Here is a 26,991-nt window from a genome sequence, read left to right on the forward strand (position 1 = left end):
CAGCTAAAAGCAATCTCACTCCAGAGCCTGAGCTCTGAACTAATGATATTGATTTAAAAATCTAAATGATCTGAGTGGTTGGCATCTGAAAAGGCGAGGAAGTGTTCTAGGAGCTTCCCTGCAGGCTAAAATCAACGATGTAGGCTAAAGACCTGAACAGTAGTAGTAGTCACCTCTTATACCTAGAAATGGTAATTCTATCACTAAATTCGAGTGGCAATTCTAGCCCTACTCCCAAGGACCCTTTAACTTTTTCTCAGAAGAGAAGCATAGAAGTATATGGCCTTCATGAGAGAAAAAAGCATGAGGGAAGCACAAGGAAGTGTCCAGCATGCCATCCCCACTTTGTCATAGCAGATTCTCTTCTACAGTGAATGTTTCTCTTTTAGCAGGTTGATGAAAGACAGGAGAGGTCCCATGGCATCATGTCAGGTTTGGGCAAAGTGAGCACAAATATTCACCACATCCCAAACACCAACAAACATGTGGAAAACCTTTTAGGCAGGAAGCTGCTGTATAGGATAAACAAGAGGAAATGCTACTCTACCCAGTTTCAGAATTTACTAAAACCTAAGACCACTGAGGCTAGCAATAGGAACAGGTTTGAGAAAGTAAAAAACAAAACAAACAAAAACTTATAAATGGAAAATTGGATTTTGTGGGTTGTATGTTTGGTTTTACGAGGTTGAAGACAAAAGGGCAAATTCTGCCACTGGCAGAAAAGATGTGATACTCAGTGGACCCTCGGCCAGGCGCAGGAGAGCACCCTCAGGGATTCTAACCCCTCCCTGAGCTGAGTAGGGAGCAAGAAGCAGATCTTTCTCAACACTCAAGAGAGAACTTTCTCTGCTGCACTGCTTGGTGCCTGTTAGAAAAACAAATGATGTGATATCGATATCCAAGAGCACTCTTTGGGTACCTATCACACCCTCAGCCAATCCCCAGAGTGGACTGTCGCTAGTGGAATGAAGATCAGATCACACTGCATTTTGAAACAATCCTGGATGACTAAGGAAAGAGACCATTTCCACCATAAGCTCTCCAAGTCTATACCAGAGCTACCAGGACCCCTAGAGCCCTCAACCTGTCATACTTTTCAGGAAGGAACTGCAGGGCCACTTTCCCAACTCAGGCAGCCAGAGTTAGACAGTGTCTAGGTAAACAAATGGCCTCAGGGCAAAGAACTCTATTGTGGTTTTTACCAATTAAAGGGGTGAGTTCCCATCCATTCACTAAATCCCACCATCCCTCTCTCAAATGGCACCAGCATGTCAGAGAAAACAAAAGAATTAGATAAATTCCATTGATCCTTAGACTTTGCTGGTGACTCTGGGAAGGGGCCTTCACAGTTTGGATTTCTGTTAGATGGATAATCCAGCAAGGAACACAGCGTTATCTACCTCTCAAGAATTGGTTTTGCATATGGCTTTGGAAAGGTGATTTCTGATGCCCTTACTCTGTCTCTGTATCTTCACCTACAATTTGAGGATAATGGCTCACTGACTCCCTCTCATGGGAGGGAAAAAACTCATAAAACTGTTGCTTTGACTGCTTGTTTGTTTAAACAATAATAAAGAAGCACACACACACACACACACACACACACACACACACACACACACCAAACCCAAAGCCCAGAGATCCCTGGGTTTTACATATACTTCTATCTCTTACAGCTGATTGTTTGGTAGTATGTAATTTAAAATATTTAGACAACCTAGAAGCAGTCTTATACTTCAGATGCAAAAGAAGAAAAGCCAAGTGGGCTCTTTTGATTGCCATTTCTACCACTGCAGCAGGAACCTGAATAAATGCCATTCACAAACTATAAATCCAGGGAAAGTCATATATCCTTTGTCAGTCACTGGTATGCATGGGTTATACTAGAGAACAAGTCCATGCCCTTCAAAACGCTGAGCTGGCACCAGCCAGTTTCCCACACCTCATTTTTGTCACCTGGAAAATAAGATGTCTGACAACATCTCCTCCAATGTCCTTTCCTGATGTAAAAGGTCACTGATGCCTCAAGATTTATAGATAATCTACCATGTACAAGGCACTGTAATAACTAAGACCAAAAATGGATACAAGTTAAAAGTAATAGAAAAAGAATAAAACCAAGAGATAAAGAATGCAATTGATGAATGGATAAAATTTAAAATGAAGGGACAATCCTCCCTGTCTTTCAGATCATGGTAGATGCACATGCACATGCACATGCATAAGTGTAATTCCCAGATAAGTTCTGTAACACTCTCAGTGGGGTGTGGGTGCACCGAGGAGGAGGGAGATCACTTCATTGCTTCTGAGTAAGAGGATCAGGGCAGGTGTAGGGACCTGGGTGCATTGGAAAGCATACTTTAGAGATGCATAGCATTAAATCAGTTGTTAGGGATGACAAAAATAGCAATGGTAAGGGATATTACGGTTAATTGTTTATTATAGATCAGCCATTTGGCATAATAAATAGCACTTAATAAATATGTGTTCATCTACAGTGACCAGCAGAGAGAAGAGGAAGAGGGCAAGGAGGGAGGAAAGATAAAATCATCTAGCGAAGTTGGTGAGCTAGATAGAGTGTGAGGCTCAAGGTCAAGTCTGGGGGTGATGAGGATGGAAAATTAAATTGGGAAACAGTTTCAAATCCTAGGGCACGGTACCACAGCCTCCAACTGCACATCTAATAAATACCTGTTGTTCGTGTCACTGCTTTTAAAGCCTGTTTATAGCTATTTTGTTTTTAAAATAAATATTCCAATTATAAAATAGACTATGAACCCATTGTTCGCAGATTAATCCTCTAGTACATGTCACATCCATTTATTATTGCTACTGATTAAATAAAGCCGCATTATGGCAAATTTTACCTTTCCCCAGAAATATAATTATTGAGTGCATTCTCTTGGGAGGGAGGACAGCCAGCTTGTGAAAGCAGCAACTCACATGACCTTGGGCAAGGCGTCCTTATTTGTAAACACAAGAGGATTGGGCCAGAGGATTTCCAGGCCCTTCCCAGTTCTAACATGATTACAGGCTGCACATGCAGATAGTCAAGGTGAATTACTGACCAATCATGCTTATATCTCAATAATTTTCATGGATCACACACTCTCAGGAATTTTAGTAATAATTCCTGTGATGATTAACATTTATCATTCACAGGGAATTCATCTACAGAGTACACCAACTAGGAATGTAGCAGAGCCTGCAAATTTGTTCCAAGTTTTTCTCCAAAAGAATCTCCTTTCCTCTTATAGATGCATATCTAACAGCTTCCAAAAAAAAAAAAAAAAATGAATTCAGTAGTTCTCTTTGTAACTCTGAAAATCCTTCTTCGATAATAGTAGGAAAATGGACTCTTGAAATACATGGAGACAATCATGTGGACAATGAAACTATTTTCTTTGGAGTAAAGGACTGTGGGACCTGTGGTGTTGCCTGCTGGGTCTGTACTCTGCTGACCATCGGGACTCACTTGCTGAGATTTTTTCCTCACTCTCCTCTCCAGATTCAAACTCCTCATCTACTGCGTGGAACACTGGTTTGGGCCGTAGTGCCTCCCTTCTGCCCACACCAACATGCTCTTCTTGGCTTGTGTTTCTTTGATAACCGAAGTGGTGCGGCTTCCCTCCTCTGGGTAAGCTCTTCATTGGGATTACCTCTTGTGTCAACCGTCTTTCCTGAAGTGTCCCTGTTCGAGAGCGTGCTTTGAACATAATGGACGGGAATTCTGAATCGCTGCTGTCATTATCTAAGAAAATACAAGAGGAGAAAAGAACATGACTTAACATCAGATAGAAGACTTCCTATCTGGATGGCAAGAACTCAGAGTGAAGCAGAGTTCTTCTTGAGGTTCTAGCTCTTACACTCATCTGTCTGACTTTCCCCACCCCAAGGAGGGCATAGAATAGAAGCTTATGTGCTGTGTTATAAATAAATAGAAAGGCATGGAGACCTGTGTATCAGGCTAGACTTCTTCAGGGAAGTAAGGAAGTGTTTTTTTTTTTTTTTTTTTTTTTTTCAAAATCAGATCAACTGGCCATAGGCATTAGGCCATAAGGCACAAAGATGCTTTGTGTTGTCAGAGGTCAGAGATCAATCCTTAACTGAAGATTCTATGGTAACTGTGATATGAACACGGTTGGTTTGGTTTCTTGTTGTTGTTGTTGTTTGTTTTTGGTTTTGCTTTTTTAAAATATTTTATTTCTTGATTTAAGAGAGAGCATGAGTGGGGGCAGGGCTACAGAGGGAGAGGGACAAGCGGACTCCTCGCTGAGCAGGAAGCCTGATCCCAGGACCCTGGGATCATGACGTGAGCAGAAGGCAGACACTTAACTGACTCAGCCACCCAGGTGCTCTGGTTGGTTGGCTTTTTAATCAGTGGTTACCAGAAAGCACTAAATCTGAGTTTCATCCCTTTGACCTTAAAATAGCCCATCTTGGAGAAACAGGGATGGGAGAGAGCCAGAGTAGAGAGCTATGTGTGGCAAAATCAATGTGACTAGATGTCCTCCCTTCAAAGGAGGTAAGAGGGTGAACAGATTTCTGCTGGCACATGAGAACAATGATAGTGGTGGAAATGTCCATATTTTGAAACTCACTATATACCTGTCACTGTGCTATTTTACATCTCCTTTGCCATTTAAACCTTATGACAACCCTTGAAGATGAGTGAATGGATTACCTCTTCATGAGTGAATGAAGATTTCATAGGTAAGGAGGCTGAGGTTCACTTAACCTTTCAAGAGGTTAAGTGAGTTTCATTATCACACAGTGAAGATGGGACTGCGGTTTGAACAGAGTCTGACCAGCTGCATATCTGCTCTCCACCAGACTGTGTCTGGCTCCCTGATACGTGCATACACAGGTCGGGAGGCTATGCCAAGAGCAGAAGCAAGCCACTGAGTATCTATGTAACATCCTTTCTCAAATGACCTTCCAAAAACCTCCTTCATGCCTACAACATTGCCTTTTCCTTACTTCACTGTGCATACATCTTTAAGGGAGTATTTTTCACAAATCCCATTGATTCTCACTTCCTCAAATTTTAACCTTATACTTTTTTTTTGCCCTTTAAATATTCACCTGAGAATTTAAGTATTTTAAGAACTTTATGCCTAAATCTGAAAGCAGGCTTCTTTCTCCCACTCTTTATTCCCTCTTAAAAAATCAAACACAAAACTAAATAAAAACCCCACAGCTAGAACTGAGATGCACATAGATTTATATATAACAAAATGTATTTAGTCATCAGAAAAACGTAAAATAATCTGTTCTAGAAGTTGAGGGGAGTAAGGGACAGGAATCAACTTCTTTGAATTAAAAAAAAAAAAAGTTAAGAATATTTGTCCATTTGTCCTTACTTCCCCTTAATTTGTACTCTATGACCTGGCCTGGAACAAGAGTTCCTCTTGATCCTTTGGGGCTTGGAATGTTACCTAAGAAAACAATAGCCTGGATGCTTCTGCCAGGAGCAGTCCTTTGGCCCACTCCCCTCTCCCCCAACCTAGTTTCCAATCCGTTCTTCTGAGCATATGCTCCCCATTGACAAACAAATTATAGCTGACGTTTTCTGACCACCTCTGCTTCTTGAAAAGTAGTTTCCAAACATTAGGAAGAGGCTTGAGTGGGCAACTTTCAAGATGCCATTCAATTTAAGTCAGTAATCTGTCCAAAAGGGGAGGAGGAAGCCAGTTGAAAGCGGAAGAGGAAGGAGGAAGAGTGGGGGCTGGGCTCTGTCCCAAATGCACAACCTCCCTCAGGTCAGCAGCTAGGCAGGCAGTTCCAGGGAGGCATTAATGGAGACCTGGCAGCAAAATCTGAATATCTGTTCTTCTATCTTCCATTTTGACTTCTGGACTTGGGCACCCAGGGGCAGGGTGAAGGAAAACAGGAAGTGCTTCTGCACAGGGCAAGGCAGAGCCTGATTCCCAGGGGGAGACACTGGACGATCTCCTACAATATATGCTGTTTAGAGAACCAGACCTTGGGTGCAGCCCTCTCTTCTCCCTCTCCTCATAGTTCTGTTTTAATTCTGATACAATTTACCATTTTAACTTTTTTTTTCCATTTTGGCCATTTTGAAGTGTACAGTTCTGTGGCATTAAGTACATTCACATTGTTGTGTGTCCATCTCCAGAACTCTTCCCTCCTCTCCAACCCACATGGATTGTAAGCCATCTGAGAGCAGAGGAGCAGTGTCCAGGAAAGATCTCTCTACTTATAATACCAAGTGAGCCTTGGTTCCTTGCAAAAGAGCCTTGGAAGAATATGTCGGACCCCAAGACATCTAGAGTAAGTGATACTCCAACACTGGAGAACAAGGGGACAGTAAGAAAGGAGAATGCTCTCCAAGTCACAGCCTGGTTAGCCAAAGGCTGCCTGCAGGAGGCTGGCTCTCCTCCATATTCTCCCCTAAAGGCCCTCTGGCCTCTCCTTGAGTAGTCCTAGTGCAGAAGGACTTCAAGTTTGGAGAGAATATGGATTCAAATAGTTGTGCCCAGGGACACAGTGAAAATGACCTCAGTCTAACCCTGATTATTATAATGCTTTATAACTTATTAAGAATGATAAAATAAGTCCCACTTTGAAAGGATATATGTATCTTAATGTTTACTGCAACATTATTTACAACAGCCAAACTATAGAAGCAGCCCAAGTGTTCACTGATTGATTGATGCATGGATAAAGAAGATGTGGGGAGTGTGTGTGTGTGTGTGTGTGTGCGTGTATGTATATATATATATATATATATATACACATGTGTGTATGTGTATATATGAGTATGTGTGTGTGTATATATATACACACACATATATATAATGGTATATATAATACATATTATATATATTAGAATATATATAAATGGAATATGTTGGAATATAATGGATTATACATATATTTATATTTTTATATATGGAATATTATTTGGCCATCAAAAAGAATGTACTCTTGCTATTTGCAAAGACATGGCTGGAGCCAGAGAGTATCATGCTAAGAGAAATAAATCAGTCAGAGAAAAACAAATACTATATGATTTCACTCATATGTGGAATTTAAGAAACAAAATAAATGAGCAAAGGGAAAAAAGAGACAAAACAAGAAAAAAAGTCTTAACTATAGAGAACAAACTAGTAGTTACCTGAAGAGGTGTGTGTGTGGGGGGGTGAAATAGGTGAAGGGGATTAAGAGTACATTTATTTTGATGACCATTTAGTAAGGTATAGAATTGTTGAATCACTATATCATACACTTGAAACTAATATAACACTGTATCTTCAGTATATTGGAATTAAAATTAAAAACAAGCATTTTAAAATAGGTCCCATTTCATTACTTTCCCTTTTCATATTTCTAGGTCTATTTTTGCTCACTTAATAAAATTTTGAACCAGTTGTGCACATTTGAAAGAAAAAAAAAGTGCACTAGGCCAAGATGTCATTCCATGCCTAGTTTAATTCATGTTCAACTGACAAATTAAGTCTTCTTCAATATTCCTCAGTAGTATTAATTATAATGGGTAATATTTCTCATTTATTTGATTCCAGACACTGTTCTAAGAGTTTTGTATGCATTGCCTGGTTTCACCTCAGGGCAAAATTGTTGTTTCTGGGAGGTACCAATATTCTCCCCTTTACTGAAACAAAATGACAGAGAAAATGACAGGCTATTATGTTTTCTTCATATAAATCCTACATATATTTTTCTCAGATTTTATTATTATTATGGAAAATATGAGTGAGATGCCTTTTAGGGTATCTACTCAAAGAATAGGATCCTTTGACCTATTCATTTGGTGAAAAATGTAAGCATATTTCCAAATGTTAAACAATGTTACTTCTGGAATAAATTCCACTTTGTAAGGTATAGTATCTCTTTAATGTTCTACTGTATTTGTTTATAATGCTTTATTTAAGAATAGCACATTTGTGCTCAAATGGGATTGCTATATGGTGATCTGCTACAGGATCACATGATATTGAGGTCCATCATAAGAAATGACTGTGAGAATTTCATGTTTTCTATTCATTCAAACAATGTAAATAGCACCAGATTGTTTTTACCAGGAATATTTTTAGAAATTAATTATTATACACCCTACAGTGGTGGTCTTTTGTTTTGTTTGCTTTTATTTGTGTATTAGCTCTTCTATAACATAAAATGACACTACTTTCAAGACAGTGCTCTGGGAATAGATGGCTAGAACAATGAAAGAGAACTGAGAGCCCCAAACTCTCTTAGGATAAATGACTTTAGCACAACAAAGATGGCTTCTCATCTTGGAGGAAAAGATGGTGTAGGGACAGGTGCATGGCCATTGGAAAACAATCTGAAAAGTGTCTGTCTTAATCCACATAAAGATACATCTCAAAAGGTTTGAAATTTAAACAGAATCATTAAACTAGTAAAGTTTAAAAACATTGAGTAAATTGTTTTCTAATTTTTCTGTGGAGGATGGAGCAGATTTGATTAATCAGAACAAAACCTTCTAAATGGCAAGTATATCTAAAAACTAAAAGATAAATGTGAAACTGGAAGAGGAACCATTGGCAACAAACATGAGACAATAGATGATATCCTTGTTATACAGAGTTCTTCCAATTCATTTTAAGAAAATAAACAATGGAATAGAAAAAAAAATGACCAAAGACAGAAACAGAAACTTCCCAAGAAGAAACACAGTTGCTTCCAAAAAATACGAAAAGATGTTTAACCTTACTAAAAATCAGAGACTCAGATGCAAATTAATATGGTATATATGGTATATAAACTTTATCCTATCACATCATAGGTTACTCAAAAGTTTGAGTGATGGGTAAAGTATCTGGAAATGACCTTTCTCACAGACTGTTGGTGTGAGGGTAAATTTAAATATGTGTGATTTTTGATGCCCAAATTTTGCTTCCAAGGAAACATACTAAGGAAATAGATTATTTGTGCAAAAATCAATCATGAGTGATCTGAGATGCTTATTATATATCATTGCTCATATTAGATATAAAGGCAAAATACTTTAATATTTGTTAATAAGGATTTAGCTAACAAAGCTAGGATTATTTTATATAATTGACTATTGCTTACTCATAAAAATTATTATTTAGTTTATATCCGTTGAATGGAAATATGTCCACATAGATGGTTGAGTGAACTAGGTAATTCATAAAAATTCCAAAACAACGATGATACAGTGATTTTGTGGATAACATGATGTTGTGTGTTTTTTCTTTATTTCTTGTATCAGATACATATAAATAAGGTAGGGATCAAGATGGTGCAGAGAGAACTATAGAAGAACATTTACCAGAATGTTCTCTAGTGATTATATCTGGTGTTGGGGTTTCAAGTGCTTTTAACACTCTTATTTTATGCTTTTTTTCTACTGATTGGTTTTTATTTTATACCAAGCATGTTTTTAAATCAGAAGGAAATAAAATTCCATTTTAAAGAGTAATTATATTCACTCTTCAAAGATTTAATACTAAAATCCTATATGTTTAGCCTATTTGAGTTTCAAATGTGTTTTTAAGTCTTAAAATTTGGGGAAAATTAAAATAGGTAATATGGCATATATTATATATCACTTTTTGCTAAGAGAAAATCATTTTATATATATGTATATATATATATATGTATATACTTAAAAAATAATGGCTTTTAATAGAACAATAGGCAGTTTCAATAATTCTAAGAATTCTACTTAAGGATTAGATATTAAACAGGAAACAGTTATCAGTAAATTTGATGAAATTATTTTAGTAAAATTTAACCAACTTTGGAGAATCCTGTTAAGTTTTAAATATTTCAAATATTTAACTAATTTGAGTTAGAATTTTCAAATATTTCAAAAAGTGCCAATTTTATATCAGCAAATTATCACCCGTGGGCTATATCCAGCTGTTGACTCTTTTTGTATTGCCTGTGAGCTAAGAATAATTGCTACATTTTTAAGCAGCTGAAAAAAAATAAGACTATTTATGACAGGTAAAAATGACATGAAATTCAAATTTCAGTGTCTATAAATCAAGTTCTGAATTAGATTAATAAAAAAGTTTTCTCTTTTTCTTATCATATAAGTACCTACATAATATTTTTGATTTTGTCTTTTGGCCCACGAGCTCCCAAATATTTGTCATCTGACCCTTTATAGGCAAAGAAGAACAGCCAGGCAGGCAGGTTACCTGTGAAATCATCAACTCTTGTATCTCTTCTTGCGGGCTGAGGGTGGCCATAGGGAAAGGAGAGGTAGCGGATATTTTTGGTACCGGCCTGTGGGTAACAAGCAGAAAGGAATAGCAGAGATGAGTCTGAGATTCAGTGTCCTATGAGAAACTGGGAGACATAGGCCCACACTGAGGACCCCTTTAGGATTACAGGCTCGCCTGTACCCCCGTTACTCTGGTTTAGAGACAGCAGAATGCTTCTTTGTGTTTCCTTTCCCTCTCATGATAAAATAGACCATTATGAACCTCTCAAAGTGACTTTATTTTGGAAAGCATTTGTTTTTCAGTAAGGAAAAGAGAATTATGGATTATTGAGATATATATTTTTATAGGAAAACCAAAAACTATTTAGTCCATTGTCAGGAGATCTGCATTCCAGTCACTGATAACAGGAATAATTATAATTAAGTGGGATAAGCCAATTAGCCTTTTTGTGCCTGAATTCTGTGTCTGGAAAAAGGGGATAAAATGCCTGGGTTACATTGTTCACAGAAAGTGAGGATAAAGAAAACACTAGAAAGCATGTGTCTGCTTTAAAAACAAAATATGCATGCTGTGTCATGACATTATTAGTAATTTCACGGGTACCTCTCAGTGTTAGCTTAGGATAGGTATTCCTACAAGATCACAGGTTGAATAGTTTGATTTTTATTTTGAAAATGATAAATTGTGAAACTAAAATGTTTGAACAAGGTCACTTAACCCTCTGCTCAGGTGGTTAGTTGCTATGATTACTATCCTCATCATTATCATTATATTTTAGCCACTGAGATTAGGGTAGAAATTAGAATCTACTCCAGACCTAACCTTTGTCCAGAAGTTGTTTCGATATGGCCTCAAATAGAACAGTTCCAATGTACAGGGAATAATCCGAAGATGAGGCCCAGAACAAGAACAAATCCTTCCCTATATCTCCCTGGGAGAGAAGTAAGCTTCCTCAAGCCCAGCACCCCAGTCCATGGAGGTTCCCCTGGAACGGTCAGTACCTGGTTAGCATCTGGTTTAGATTCACAGCCCAGTGTGTGTGTTCCAGTCACTGACCCATCCTGGAGGCTCATCCCGACCATGGACCCGAAGGCTCTGGATCCAGAGGGGAGTTGTCTAGTGTCTTGTGCCCTCTTATTTTGTTTTACTCTGACAACAAGGTGGTGGTTTCGTGTTACTCCCGCCTGTAGTCACCTGCTCCTGGGTGAGTCTACAGCCCCCACCTTACCGGCTTTCCCCACGGCAGGCTGTGACCTTTTCTCATGCTCTCCCTTAAGGTATTCTGGCGGCGAATCAGAATCTCTTTAGCTTGCTTCTCACTTGTTTGAGGTTTGAGGTTGTATTTGTTGTAGGACAGGGTCTGCAGAAAGAACAGAATGTCAGATAAGGTAAGGACATCTCCACCCAACCATGGCTTTCAGAGACCATGGATGGACATCTCACCAACTAAGACTATACAGAAAGAAGACACTGAAAAGGCCACCTGAGCCTTTGCCTCAATTACAGAGGAGCAAGTAGTGACCCCTGAGAAGAAAAGACTGTGACTGAGGCCACCCCTACCAGGACAGAGCTGTGGCTTGGAGCCTATGCCTTCTGGCTTATGGAGCCCTGCTGCCCACCTGCAGTGTCTTTTTTGTAATCTTGCAGCAGTCGGGTCCTCACATACCCATGCACTTCGGCTGCCCCATACCCACACCCTTTCCCAGGTTGTTTTTTTGTTTTTTTTTTTTATGTTTGGACAGTGGTTACTGAGTGTTTGGATCTAATGGATGAGAAAAATGTCAAAACTACTTTGGGAATTTCATTAAGGTTGCCATTTTTACATTTTGCCAATTAAAGATACACTCAAAAAAATCAACAGATTACTATTACCATTATCAGTTCAAAAAGGAAGAGGTTTTGTTTATTTTTTGTGTTTGTTTTTAAATATTTATTTATTTGACAGAGAGAGATAGAGCACAAGCAGGGGGAGCAGCAAAGGGAGAGGAAAGGCAGGATTCCCACTGAGCAGGGAGCCTGACACAGGGGCTCCATTTCAGGACTCCAGGATCATGGCCTGAGCCACAGGCATACGCTTAACCGACTGAGCCACCCAGGCACCCCAGGAAGAGATTTTTACACCAAAACGTAGGAAGGACACAATTGTCGATTAAAGAGTAGTCCTTCAAACTGAATCAATTATCTTTATAAAAAATGTCTTCCTTATTCTTACCAGGTCAGTGGTAACCTGTCTCAAACCACAGACCAACCTTGGTCCTCAGATGTTTACAGAGTGCTTAACTGGAACCTCTTTTCTCCCTACTTTCACTCTGCAGCAGGATATATACTGGTCCCACTGGATAACAGATTCAGGACAGCAGGTGCTACCATTCCCAGTTAATGGATATTATGATAAGGATTTCCAATTCAATAGCAAAATAGCAAATGCTCTATATGTCAGGTGCCATGGTAGGTGCAGGATTTTTAAAAAATGGATACATTTGAAGAATGGTCTTCAAAGGGCTCATGGTCTAGTTGGGGAGTCAAACAAGCATATATGGTTACACACTCAGGAAGTGAGAAGATATTGGGATCTGGAGGGACTTATAGAGTCTAGGCAAAGGGCACTGATCCAGTCTTGGGTGGGAAAGGCGCATTGCACTGGGCTGAGTCTTGAAAGATGAGTAAATGGTCCCTTCAGAAAGAGGGAACACATGAGATAAGACCTAGCTGTGAAAAAAAAAAAAAAAAGACACAGCTGTGAAAAACTGTTATGGGCCATAGAAGGACCACCTGGGTCAGAGCTGGGAATCTGTTTACCACAGGAGGATTTAGTCCTTTATTCAAAATATAGTGAGAAGTGGGACAGAGGTATAGGAGGTAGCTGGGGACAAAAGAGGAGACTCCATCTCCAGGGCAAGGGTCCTTTAGGTGAGGTGAACACACTCCAGGAGACACCACAAGATGATCCCCCGTGTGAGGGGAAAAAAATGCTAATACTTATGTTTCCATTCATTTTTATAAAAAATACAAGAGAAATTAAGCTTTATTTGTACTTAATATGCAGATTTATAACAGACCCCTGCTTGGTTGATATACAAGATGGTCCAGTTTCCTGTCAGAACAGAAGAGGAGAGGTTGACAACAGTGTCCTCACTGGTTCACTGGCTTTTAGTTTATTTTGTGTTTTTTTTTTATGAAGATTTTATTTTTTATTTATGAGAGACACAGAGAGAGAGGCAGAGACATAGGCATAGGGAGAAGCAGGCTCCCCCCAAGGAGCCCGATGTGGGACTTGATCCCAGAACCCAGGATCACACCCTGAGCCAAAGGCAGACACTCAACAACTGAGCCAGCCAGGCATCCCTAGTCTATTCTGTTTTAAGTCTATATATAGCTACTTAAGTAGATTTGTGGCCTTTATTATCTGTTAACTAATAATCCTCACAAAACAGACAATTGTCTAAAAGAAGTTCCATAAAGAAGGTATAGGTGGAGGCCAAGAGAACAATGAGGAATTTGCAAAGCCACCTTTCACCGTCACCTGATAGGAGATCTTTACCAGCCACTCTTGACAAATTAACCAATCTGATAAAAACCTGGCAAAAACACTTAAATTTTGAAGATGGTTTGAAATATGGGCTCTCATCCACCATCACTAATGATGGACTTCAACTTAAGTACATTGTATACAGGAAACTATTAAAGAATGACATATGACACTACCACAAAATGATTTTTAAATTAAATCCCTAGAATACCAAAACAAACTTTCACAATTTTTCATCAGTGTTAAATTCATGTAAAAGTGAATTCAATGTGCACGTATGTTTATATATACACATATATGTATGTGTCTGTATGTGTATATATATGTATATGTATATGTTGCTAATAGGAGTTTCCTACACCTTGACTTGAGGGCTGTACTTTAAGGAATGTTTGGATATTTTTGTTCTATTTCACCTCATATCACATCACCCATGTGCTTTTCCTTGCCTATCTGCAGGGAGCATAGTAGGTCCCGTGCATCGTTAAAAAACTGTATTTCCCCCTTGAACTTGAGTTCTATGGGGCAAAGCTCTAAATGTGCATTAAATATTCGCTGAAGTTAGATAAATTGTTTATTTCTTTGAAAGTGTGTGGGGATTCTGAGTGTGACCTGAATCATTTAGGAGCACCCCAGGGGGCTGCCCATCAATCTCTGACTGAGAGTCTGAGCTGAAGTCAGTTTCTTCCCTTGTAAATTTAAAGAGAGTATTTCTCAATCTCCATACCCAGGGCATTCCAAAGAGCTTCTGCAACCTGGAGGGCTGTCCCACTGGGAACCTCCAGAGGTTAGTTAATCAACTTGCCCAGCAGTTGGAGAGGAGTGGCTTCAAACAGGAGTGTCCCGAGCCCTTCCAGGTGCAACAGACCAGGCAGGACCAGCCCAGTTTTAGATCAACTATGAATCAGGATCTCCCAGACTGTGCACTCATCCTAACCTTGCCCTGAAGTGACTCCTGACTCTCAGAATGGCCTCTTCTCAGATGCAGACTGTGAGAAATGCCCCAGCCATCAGCCCCGCACCGTGTGAGGTCCACTGACCTATCACCCAGGCTAGAGATTACAGATGCCACCTTCTGACAATCCTCAAAGCTATAGATCACCCACTAGAACCCTAGGAGGCAGTTGTCCTGCATTGCATCTCTAGAGTAGTTTTTCTTTCAAGAGGGCAAGAGGACCATGGGGGAAAAGAGGAGTCACATGACCCATGTAAACGGTGGGATGCGAAAGGGGACAGGAAGGGAAGGAGTGATGAGGCGTACTCTCTCAAAGCAACAAAAGTGGAAGCAAAAGCCATCTCAGGGGCTTGAAAGTCCCTTCTGTTTATTACCTATGTTCTCCCCATAAGACCTTCCATGACCCATCTGCTTATTTGGGGCAATGAGAAAGGAAGATATGTTACATAGCTTAGAAGGGAGAAACTCAGAGGATAGACTGAACAGGCACCCTTATGAAAGCAGGAAGGTGGCTCTCTTGGAACCTGCATGAAAGGCAAAAAAGATAGAATGGGAACTTAACCTCACTTTAGACTAGGTTGGAGTTCTAGCATCTCCATCTCCATTCTGGACCTTCCTTAAATTCAACCTTCATCAACATGGGGAAAAGGCTGAGTTTCAGGCAGCCTTTGACCTCTGGCCCCTCTAAGCCAGCCAACATTCTTTTAGCCAGGAAGTTCTTAACAATTTATCTAACTATTTATCAGAATGTGATAGTCTTACTGAAACAGTTTCACTTGGAATGATTTGAAAGCTCTTGAATTTACTCTAAGCTTGCTATGATTGATGCTGACCTATATTCCTTCAGCAGGTGCAGAGCCTTTAGCTGACACACACGCCTTAATCACTGACCTTTCCAAAACAGGAAGCCAGAAAACGTTCACTTTAACTGGATCATGTAAGTTTGGAGTCATGGAAAGAGCACTGGGTAGACAGTTGGCAGACCCGGGTTCTTAACGTGGAACTTTTTGTGTGACCTTCAATAGGTCAGATAAATAACTCTCCCAACCTTAGCATCTTCTCCTTGAAAGCGAGGCACTTGAGCCTGATGGATTTCTTTGGCCCATCAAGACTGATATATAATGTAGTCACAAAAACCAAGGCCCTCACAATGCATTTACTTGTAATCATACCATACTCAAGAATTGGGATGTTCAATTGAATCCTCAAACTTCAAAAAAAAAAAAAATTCCTACTTAGAGTTCACAAGCTTAAATGTTATTTAACTACATCAAAACTTCAGAAAGACTCACTCACTGCCCCCCAGGAATGTTCTTATTATACACTTTGTCCTGGTTCCCAAGTGGTAGTATAGACTCCATTCCTTTCTCCAAAATTAAAAATAATATGCCCAATATATTTCCTTTAATGTAGGCTTTCAGCATTGCAGTTTCAATAACCATCTCAACTTTTTAAGCTCTATTACAGTCAGTCAGATTGATACTCTCATTGATGTCCCAGTGCCATCTTTTTCTATGGTGCGGTGAATGAGCTCCACCACTTGTTCATCTTTGGAGGGAGAGGGAGACCTGTTGGTTCTGGAAAGTACCAGGCTGCAGGGCTAGGGCAGCCTGACCCCTAGGGCCAGCAATTGGATTTGCATTCCTTTTTACACCACATGTGCCAATTTTTTTTTTTTTTTTAGCAGAAAGGTAAACAATTAACTTTCTGTTCCCCAAATTAAGCAGAAAGAAATTGTTTAGCAAGAAGGCTGATATAGAGGAGACAATGTGAACAAGAACTGATTCCTGAATGACTGGTTCGAAGGACAGGCAATGGGACAAGTCAGATAGCTAATACACACCCTTTGTCGGACTTGGTACATGTTGTGTGTCAGAATGTCCCTCATGGACTCCACATCTTCCGGGGAAAGCCTTTTGGTTCCGTGTATCCTCTGGGCCCTGGAAACATCATTGGAGGGAAGCCAAGCATTATTCTAACATCCTGGCAAGAGTGCCATAAAAGTATCAATACATGTGTGGGAGTTCTAAGTTCCAGAACTCCTGTTTTAACATAATTTTTTCTATTGTTTTACTAAGTTCCTATGAAATGTCAGTATATGTGTCTTGACTTAATATTTTGAAAATATGGTTTCCTTGCCTAAAGCTGCTACATAGGAATTATTCTAACTCATTTTTAAAAAGGGGTTTAAGGTGGTCGCAAACCAGTATTTTTTCCCTCCATATTTGTTGTGAACAAACACGTTGGTAAAAGACAATAAAAATCAATTGCTAGAAAATAAATTTTTTAAAAGATACCATGAAATTAGAAACAAATGTTTTACTGTTAGATTCAATAGAAGTAAGATTACTCAGTTAAGACTGACTCTGGCTAGATCTGTAGTTATCTCTTTGCACAGACAGGTGACTAACAGCTCATGGACAACACCATCCGCACACCACATTTTGAATAATACTGATCTAAGGGAATATTAAAATTTTGTGAGTACATTTACCTTGGAATTGTCCCTTTAGGGATTTTTATCATTAGTTAAAGAATAATTGTAAGAAACTAGAATCCTATTTTACAAGAATATTTAGACTATTTCTATTCTGAAAGCCAGCCCAGCTCTGAGACACTGGGTACTCTGTGAGATTCTAGAAGCAGTTGACTGCTCCCTGCCTCCGCATCACCAGCTCCCCAAGGCTTCCTTCACCATGAACCCTCCCTCCCCTTGCAGTGCCTCCGAAAGGGTTTAAAACTCAAGTCATGTCCAGGTTATCAGTCAATGCACGATTGTCTTCTGAGGATTTCAAGGTCATGACACTGCTATGTGTAGAATTCTCATGTGACAAATATATTTGATTTTGATCATTTCAACCTAGTGGCAGGAATTTCTAGAAAACATTTCATTGTATGAATAATATATGTTCACTGTTGAAAGTAAGAACAAAAAAAGAGAGAACTAAAGAAAATCAAATTCATTTTTTAATACTCTCACCTCCCTTGATATCTTGATATAAAACCTTACAGAGTGTTGATTTTTTTTTTCTTTCTTCACTGGAGCTCTTCTCAATGCATCAAGGCACTGAGATGCCACCACCTGCTCGCAAAGGTCTTAGGGTAGTGATCACAGAGATCAGTAATTATTGGTTTCAATACAGGCCACTTTTTAAGTATTTTTTCCCCCAAACATTAGTAGCAATATAGGCATAAATAGCAAGGACATTTTGTGAGTACTTTTTGTGCATTTGTAAGTACAACTGGTAAAATATTTTTAAGGACTTGGATACTGGGTATCACAGGATGCCAGATTTTATTTAGCAATTCTATCTTAGACTGACAAATGCCCTTTCCACAAAATCCTTGAAATCAGTGTTTCCATATCTCAGAGGTGCAAATGTCAACACTATTGATATTCAGTTACCACCCTTGGTGATCTAAACATTATTATCAGGGCATTTCAACCTCACTATTTAAAAGTCCTTGAAATTTAATTTATTCTGATTGAGATACACCTACACATTCCCACAATCTGAACACATTTCTTTATTATGGTGGAAGCAATCTTTGGCTGAGCAGAAACAACAGCTGATCAAAAAGTTACATTTCTTATGTTCATAATAATATTTATAACCAAATAGCAAAAACCATAAAATAATGGTAAAGTTAAGCTCTAGATAGCAGTAGTTGGCGCTCTTCCCAGTTTGTGATTGAGCACTTTGGGGAAGACCAGACTTAATAAAGGTGCATTCAGGGTGTTGATATGTAATTACTTGGATATGTAATACAGGTATCTCAAAGGCACTATTTCGTACTGATCCACACTGAGAAGCAACAATTATGAAATTATACAGAGGAATTATTCATTTAGGCAAGGTGATGCCTATATTTTTCTACGGGCCACTTCGTTAGCAAAATCATCCCTAAAGTGATCATATTGTGAGTGCAGGAAAGATATAATCCTTAGAAAACCTGAATGTTAATAATCTCTAGGTCAAAAAAGTAAAATTACAAGCTGAAAGACTCTTGTCACTAGAACATTTATTCAATATCCATAAAGGAAATTACTGTCATCTTCAATAATAGTCCTGTGGTAATTTCATGGCTTTTAAAATCAAACTGGGAAAATCTGAATCTAAATGTATTTAAAATAAAAGCTTCACATTTCTCTTAACTTCTTAAAAATCAGATGCTATAATAATGTAAAAAGATGCTTCAGTTCTAAACACAGAAATATAAATATCAAATCTAGTAGATATTCAATTCATGGCATAATATGAATTCCTAAAAGATCAAGTGTGATACCCTGAGTCATTTGGAAGAATCCATTCTCTTGTGATAGCTTTACACATGAAATCCATGAGAAGCGCATGAAGGTGAGTGAAGGTGAGTGAAGAATGTGCCCACTGATTGACCAATGGTACCCAACTGCTCTTCTCTGTGTGTGGGTTCCTTGTGTCTTTCTAGAAAGGTCACCAAAATGACCAACATTTAGAATGAGTCAAGAGTGGCACAGGAGAGAGCCTGGCTCTGAACAACACAATGTTCCATTATGGAAGTGAAAATGGTACCAGAATTTTCATTTCAGAATCTTTGGTGTAAGAATGCATAAGTGTAAACCTATGCCTGTCAATGTGTGATCAATTAAAAAAATTCTTAAACTACAATAAAGTAATTCACGCTTTTTAAAATAAATGACATGTTAAAATTATTTGGGACTTTTTAAGGACGATCTTTTGAAGTTTATGGTTGCAGTTTGTTATGCCTCTAAATTTTAAACACACGTTAATATCTCTTTAATATTAACCAAATACTTTTTAAAGGTTTGACACTTTTAATTGGTTTGAGCCTTTGTCGTCAGTTATTTCTAAAAGCTTACTACTTGTGGGAAAATGACGTGCTTCTTATTTAAAATAATAGTCCATGTACATACCCTACCCATTCCATAGGGCTGTTTAGAGGGTCAAATAGCATAATGTGTGCAAAAGTAAGGGAATTCCATAGAAACAACACAGTCTGCACCGAGCTATTGACAACTTCTGGTGGTAGTGTTCTCCTGCAGCTCACAGAGTTTGGAAAACTAAACCTCTTGTAGAACAATTGCTTAAACTTCTAAAGAAAAAAATATATGTGCATTTTGTTATCATCTCATACAGAAAAATAAAAAGCGAGCTGAGTACACACTTCTTTTTCCTATTATTGTATGAAGGTTTGTTTTTAAGAAATGAGCTGCTTTGATCTTGGGAGAGGAATTCCTTTTTGCTTGATGTCGTACAGATTTCTGATGAGATCAAATAAATGCAATTTACAGTTAAACTTGTATTAAATATCAGGTAAAAGAATCTCCTCTCCTACTCCAGTTAACTAACTGGTCTGGGCTATAAGAGGAAAAATAGTTTCTAGTCTATAAGGCTCTCTTAGTAATTTTTGAATTGATGTCTAAAAACTAATGAACTCAACAGAAAGACTCCCCCCAAATAAAGCTGGCTTGAAAACTGCCTTGAGGTTAGAGACGGGGCCACTGCTTACAACTAATGCAATGTAATACAGAGATTGCAAATATGTTTTAGCACATGACAGACTGATTCTCACTTGAGATAAGCACCCTTACATTCTTAGACCAAGAGCTCACATAACTAGTAAGCAAACAGATTGAGGAAGTTCCTAATGGCCTAAAGTGCCTCAACCTACCAGCCCTCCTGCAGTGCATGAACTCCCATTCACCCTTCAGTAAGCAGGTCTAATGCCTGGGGACCAAAGGGCCACCTCTTACACTCTCCTAGCTCCCTAGACTTCACAAATGTATGTTTGTGAGGCCTTTCTTATTGATGCCATGACTCTGCTAGGGTAGGAACTTCATGAGGCCAGTGACTGTGTCTGCTTTATAGTTCCCAGCACATAATTGGTGAGTTATTACAGGTTGGGCCTAAGATGATGCCAAAAAAGTTCAATCAAGTTAAGGGGGATGCAAATGCAATATTTTAGGAAAAAGGGTCAGTGCAGAAAAGAAAAAAAAAATCATGAGGAATAAAATATCAACATTTTAAATGAATAAAGACGGGATTGATATTACTGATTTTTTTCTTCTGCCTTAGGCTTTAATATGGCTCCGTACGGCATTGCCAATAAATATTTGTTAGCACATTGCCAGTTCAGTATCAAAAGTTTCCTTAAAAAAAAAGAAAAGAAAAGAAAAGAAAAAGTTTCCTTAAAGCAAGCCATGCAACGAAGCAGCATGAAAACAGTCTCACCGAGAAATAAGACAGAAACTTTTCTGTTTATATGGAGATATTCTCAGGGACCCTACTTGAGATTCTTCCCAGGCCATAGAAGAAAGGGAAGGGTGTTTCTGACTCATTAGCACCTAAGGGATGTGAGATAACACTCTGGCATTAGTGACAATTTTATTGCTATCTGTTCTTAGCTCTTATCTCAACCTGCTTTCCAAACATTGAGAACACAATTGAAGTTCATGATCAACTACCTACCTATAGAAGATGACAGGATGGAGGTGTTGTTTATCCTAAATATGCTGCAATTTTCTTAATTCATAAACTGCTTCTTGAAAGAAATCGGAACATCCTTGTGGAGGGAGGGGTAAATTTTACCAGCCCACCAATCACCCTACCTCCTGTTACCACCACTCCAACCCTGAATCCCAGCTAGCATCACAAAATGCTGATGGGGTCTCTCCTCATGCAAGAGAGGAAGAGAAATGACTTATGGGAGAAATGCATATTATTATTAGTGTATGATTAGCAAAATCAAATGAACAGGGGTGAAAGGGTAGAAATTAATCAAAAAGAGAGAGAAAAAGTCTTGTAAACCATAATTCATTTGCCCTCCTTTCCAAGGAAAGGTATCATACAACTCTTGCACGCAATTTTGGCTAGAAAAGTAATGTTCAGAAACGGGGTGAGAGAGGCTGAGCATGGGCCAAAGTACAGACTTAGGTCATTCATCTATCATGATTCCTCCTTCAAATTTTTGCCTCTTCACTCCTAGTATATTATCTCTAAATTGAACAATGAGTTAGTGCTCTTAGGAATTCTGATGTGTAAAGTCCAGATCAAAGGGCATGTTGTACTTACTGGTGGGGTATGGAAAAGGCTGTGGAACTGAGAATCCCGGTTTCCACCATCTCGATAGCTTGTTTCATTTCCAGCTTCTTGTACAAGGAGACAATGCTGGATTTGGGCTGGTTCTTTCGGATTAAGATTTTCCGTAAATACTTGTGATCGAACTTCTTAAACCTAAAAATGAAAACCAACATTTTGAAAATCTTTAATCCCTGTGTGTGTTATGGAAGTATGTTTTTTTTTTTTTTTAAACAAACTCCTACTTCACTTTATCCCGAACACCAGGACGAGGCTGAGAATTCAGTCTTTGAATACATTTTTTGGGGAAAAAAAAAAATCATGGGATTTATAGAATTTTTTTTTAAATAAAGAAAGAATAGCCTAGTGGCCTGAATACATTGAAAATCAACTAGACAAAAGGAAGGGACAAGCTGCAATCAGGGCAGAAAGTATGCATAAGTGGGGAGCGGGGGAGGCCCAGCCCAGCTCAGCTCCAATTGTATGAGAAGAAATGAGGGGTTGAGGCTTTTGAACAAATGTTCCATTCTAATAGCTCCTAACAGTGGCAGCTGCACTTACAGTAATACTGGCCTATTCAACCAGAACCCAATAAATTTAAATGGCCCAGTAGTTACAGTAGTTTTGCCCATTGTGCTGCAGATCATTTTGAATCCTGACAATTAAGGGGTGGGGGGAGAACCCATATATCCTGACAGTCTGAATGATGGAGAATCTGAATAGGCTAGACACTGATGGCCGCTGACTATTGTAGCAAACCTCTGGCTGACCCATTAGACTGAGCTGCACATATGCACATGGTGCCTTCAGAGTCGGCCATTTGTTTGGAGTAGGAATTTTCAATACTTCCAATCATTTTACATTCAAAGAGTAATATGTGTGCCTGCTTTATTTTTTGGAGGGGAACATAACTCCCAGGGCTGTTGGCTTATTATCTGGTGATTGGTTTCCTGGTCTGTGAGGCAGACAGACACTCTATCAGTCAAGTCTCCTCCAGGGTTAGCAGGCTGTGATTCCCTATGATTCATGTTCAGCTCATCCCAGGCCTGCTCTTGCTCCAAATGGGTCAACCCGTCAGCCTTCTTGTTTTCTGCCTTTCTTCATGAGAGGCTGTTGTTCCTGTTTATTCCTCAATCCACTGTTGTTGCTCATCAGGACTTCTCTGACACTCTTCACACTGAGCTCACCTTGACCTTTACCGTTCAATGCCAGTGGGTGCCAGGCAGGGTGCCCCTGCCTTACATGCCACCTGGCTTCTCCTGATGTGCCGCCAGGTCATTTCATCTGTGCCCTCCACATCCTGATCCCCATCTGCTTCCCTTCCAGCCTCCCTAAAGGCTTCTTCCAAATAAAGGCTCTTTCTCTTCCTTACCTGAAGCTTCTGAGTCCTGTCCTCACCTGGCTTCCCCTCTTCACACCCTTGTATTATTTACCTGAATGCTCCTCTATAGTCTATACATTTTACCATAGCATTGTTATCCTCCTAGACTCACTATCTGGAAATCAGAGAGTCATTCTTATTGTCTCTTCCCTTACTCTCCTCTTCCTATGCCCAGAGCCAGTCACCATGTCCACCTCAGAAATATTTCAGTGCCCCTTCTGCTAGTTCCTCATCCCTATGATTCTGAAAACTCTGTGGTCCATTGAAAACAGAAGAGACTCTTAAGCCAGATCCGAATTCAATCAAGTTTCTGCTGTAGGTTAGTTGATCTAGAGTTGGTTTCTTCATCTTCAGAATGAGAAAAACAGTGCTAACACAGGAGATTCAGGAGATCATGTATGATATAATATATGAAAGAGCTAACATAGTACTTGAGGCTTATTTTATTACTTTAGGATGAAATTCTTAAGTCCATGTGATATCCCTTAGAGATCTCCTGCCCCATAGTATCTGTCTCAAATTCAGCTTCCACATCACTGTTGTTTGTCTTCTAAAAGCTAAATATGGTCATGCTACTCCATTTATTTATTCATTTATTTTTAATTTATCTTATTTTATTTCAATTCAATCAATTAACACAGTGTATGGTTAGTTTTGGATGTAGAATTCAGTTATTCATTAATTGCATATTATACCCAGTGCTGATTACATCATGTGTTCTCCTTAATGCCCATCACTGAGCTACCCCATATCCTCCTGCACCCCCTCTAGCAACCCTGTTTGTTTCTTTGATTTAGAGCCTTTTATGGTTTGTCTCCCTCTCTGATTTTGTCTTATTTTCTTTTTCTCTCCCTTCTCCTGTGATCCTGTTTGTTTCTTAAATTCCACATGAGTGAAACCATATGATAATTGTCTTCTTCTGATTGACTTATTTCACTTAGCATAATACCCTCCAGTTCCATCCATGTCATTGCAAATGGTAAGATTTCATCCTTTTTAAAGGCTGAGTAATACTTCATTGTACATATAGACCACATTTTCTTTATCCATTCATCTGTCAATGGTCAACTGGGCTCCTTCCATAGTTTGGCTATTGTGGATATTGCTGCTATAAACACCGGGCTACAGGTTCTCCTTCTGATCACAATGTTCGTATCCTTTGGGTAAATACCTACTAGTTCAATGCTGGGTCATAGTGTAGCTCTATTTTTAACTTTTTGGGGATCTTCTATACTTTTTTTCAGAGTAGCTGAACCATTTACATTCCCATCAACAGAGTAAGAGTGTTCCCATTTCTCCGCCAATATTCACCAATTGAATATTTGTCACCAATATTTGTCACCAATATTTGTCATTTTCTGGCTTGCTAATTTTAGCCATTCTGACTGGTGTGAGGGGATATCTCATTGTGCTTTGTGGTTTTGATTTGTATTTCCCGGATGCCCAGTAATGTTGAGCATCTTTTCACGGGTCTGTTGGCCATTTGTATGTCTTCCTTAGAGAAATGTCTATTCATGTCTTCTGCTCATTTCTTGACTGGTTTATTTGTTTTTTGGGTGTTGAGTTTGATAAGTTCTTTACAGATCCTGGATACTAGTCCTTTTTTTTTTAATTTTTCAGAGTACAACAGCATTTAATGGTCAGAAACAGTTGTATAGTAGTACAGCCAGCCACAGGAGCTGTGCTGGAGGACAGGACACAGTCCTTCCCCACCCCAGGCAAAGCAGTACTGGATAGGAGCTGCCTTGTGGCTGGGCCCACATCCCCAGGGCCTGAGGGGAGACCACCATCTAAAGTCCCCCAGCTACCACTCTGTATTCGTCAGAGGAGGGGTGTAAATCCCACATTCAAGAAGAACCCCTTTACCCCAGTGTCAAATGGGATGGGGATGCGAGAGTTATAATGAAGGGGGAGCCCTATGTAAGCTGTTAACAGAGTTCAAAGGCGCAGAGTTTACCCCTCTTCTCCATCTCCTAAAGGTGCTCACTTTCCCAGCTGCTTCATCCACTCATGGATGTTGGCAAAATTCCCCTCAGTTGTGGACAGGTTCTCATGCATGGTTGTCTGCACCTGGGTCAGGAGGGCGGTGTTGTCCTTGAGGGAGCTAGGGATCATCTGCTGTGTGGTATCAAAGTGTGTCAGGAGCTGACTGAACTGCAAGGCTTGCTCATGCAGCTGCTTGATGGTGACAAGTCTCTGCACCAGCTCAGGAAGGGTGAAGGCGATGGGACTCCAGCGCTGTATGGTTTCATAGAGCTGGTGCACCTTGCTTTGTGTATCTGCATCCTCTACAGAAGCTTTATGCTTGGCAATCTCATTCACCTTGCCCAGGACACTCTGCAGCCGAGCCTCCACTTGGTCCAGAACTGCAAGGTCAGGGCATTCACCTTTGCTTGCAACAGTTCTATGGTCTCCATAAGACAGGCTCCCTGTAGACCTGCTGAAAGAGGATTCTGAGCGTCCTGATCACAGCGTACAGTGGCTTCCAGCTCTATCAGGAGCTTCTCAAGTTCTGCAACTTTGGCAGCTTGAGAGAACTTGTCCTGTTCAAGTCGAGAATGTAGTTCATAAGTGACAAGGTTACTATCTACGGGAGTCCCACTGGTGGTCTTTCCCCCTGAACCAGTTCCTTTGCTGTTTTTTGTTGCTTCCAGCTGCAGCAGTAGGCACTTAGCCAGAGCTCCATCAGGGTCAGTAAGGTCGATAGCTGCATCTGGTCCCAGCAGCTTCTCCAGGTGGGAAGCAACCAGCTGCTGCTTCAGGGCTGCCAGCTGCTTAGCCAAAACCACCGGGGTCAGCTTCTCTTCAGTGGCTGACTCCTTCACCATTGTCTTGATTTTCTCAACTTCAGTTGTCAGCTCTTGGACCTCATGCAGTAGTCGCTGGTATTTTTGCTGGGGTGTCTCCTTCACTCCTAGACCCTCTCCAAGCATCTCATATTCTCCAGATTCATATCCTGTTCTCTTGTTTTTTCCAATACGATCTGAGAAATCAAGCCCCTTTGTCCCCACTCTCTTGTCTTTGAACTTGTCATAGGCAGCATTGGAATTGACAATGATGTGCTCCACACTTGTGCTCGTCAGCTCCTCTGCATCAAACTCTGCTTGATCATCCTCAGGTAGGTCGCTGGTTCCATAAACATCTGGCTCGTTCCTGGCAATGCCGGGAAGGTCAGTGTATTTGGGGTCTGCCATGGCGGCAGCGAGGCAGGGTTGGGGACGGGGGCCTCGGTGGAGCCGGGGCTGGTGTTCGGGTAGGGGAGAGGCTGGGTCTGAGTCCCGGGCTAAACTGGATAGTAGTCCTTTATCTGATATGACATTTGCAAATATCATCTCCCATTCTGTAGGTTGTCTTTAGGTTTTGTCAACTGTTTCCACTACTCTTCTACTTAAAAATCTTTTGATCTGAGTATTAAAGGTCAAGCTGAATTTAATAGCATTAATGGCTTTATAGCCATTAGCACTACAGAATAGAAGCATATCCCTGTCTTTTTTTTTTAAGATTTTATTTATTTATTCATGACAGACACACACTGAGAGAGAGGCAGAGACACAGGCAGAGGGAGAAGCAGGCTCCATGCAGGGAGCCCGACGTGGTACTCGATCCCGGGTCTTCAGGATCATACCCCGAGCTGAAGGCGGCCTCAAACCACCGGGGCAGAGACACAGGCAGAGGGAGAAGCAGGCTCCATGCAGGGAGCCCGACGTGGTACTCGATCCCGGGTCTTCAGGATCATACCCCGAGCTGAAGGCGGCCTCAAACCACCGGGGCTGCCCATATCTCTGTCTTTTCAACGTCTTGTCTCACCATGTCTCTCTCTCTTTCTGTGTTCAAACCATGCT

At 39.9% G+C, this 26,991-nt stretch overlaps 2 protein-coding genes across 2 annotated transcripts in view; both read right to left on the minus strand.

Moving 5' to 3' along the window:
• Positions 1-3,395: 3,395 nt before the first annotated feature.
• The window catches only part of SLC9A4 (solute carrier family 9 member A4), a 67,095-nt gene continuing 43,499 nt past the window's right edge, over positions 3,396-26,991 (minus strand). The window contains exons 8-12 of the mRNA XM_055328759.1: positions 21,763-21,924; positions 16,533-16,629; positions 11,434-11,565; positions 10,179-10,266; positions 3,396-3,751 (exon numbers count right to left, since the gene is read on the minus strand). Coding sequence (XP_055184734.1) covers positions 3,396-3,751; positions 10,179-10,266; positions 11,434-11,565; positions 16,533-16,629; positions 21,763-21,924 — 835 coding nt within the window. The remainder of the gene's footprint in view (positions 3,752-10,178; positions 10,267-11,433; positions 11,566-16,532; positions 16,630-21,762; positions 21,925-26,991) is intronic.
• Positions 25,133-26,343, minus strand: LOC129511766 (dynactin subunit 2-like). The gene is given in 2 exon segments (XM_055328760.1): positions 25,133-25,527; positions 25,530-26,343. Coding segments are annotated over 2 exon segments (1,209 nt in total).

Source organism: Nyctereutes procyonoides, unplaced genomic scaffold (genome assembly GCF_905146905.1).
Source record: "Nyctereutes procyonoides isolate TBG_1078 unplaced genomic scaffold, NYPRO_anot_genome, whole genome shotgun sequence".
NCBI classification, from domain to species: domain Eukaryota; kingdom Metazoa; phylum Chordata; class Mammalia; order Carnivora; family Canidae; genus Nyctereutes; species Nyctereutes procyonoides.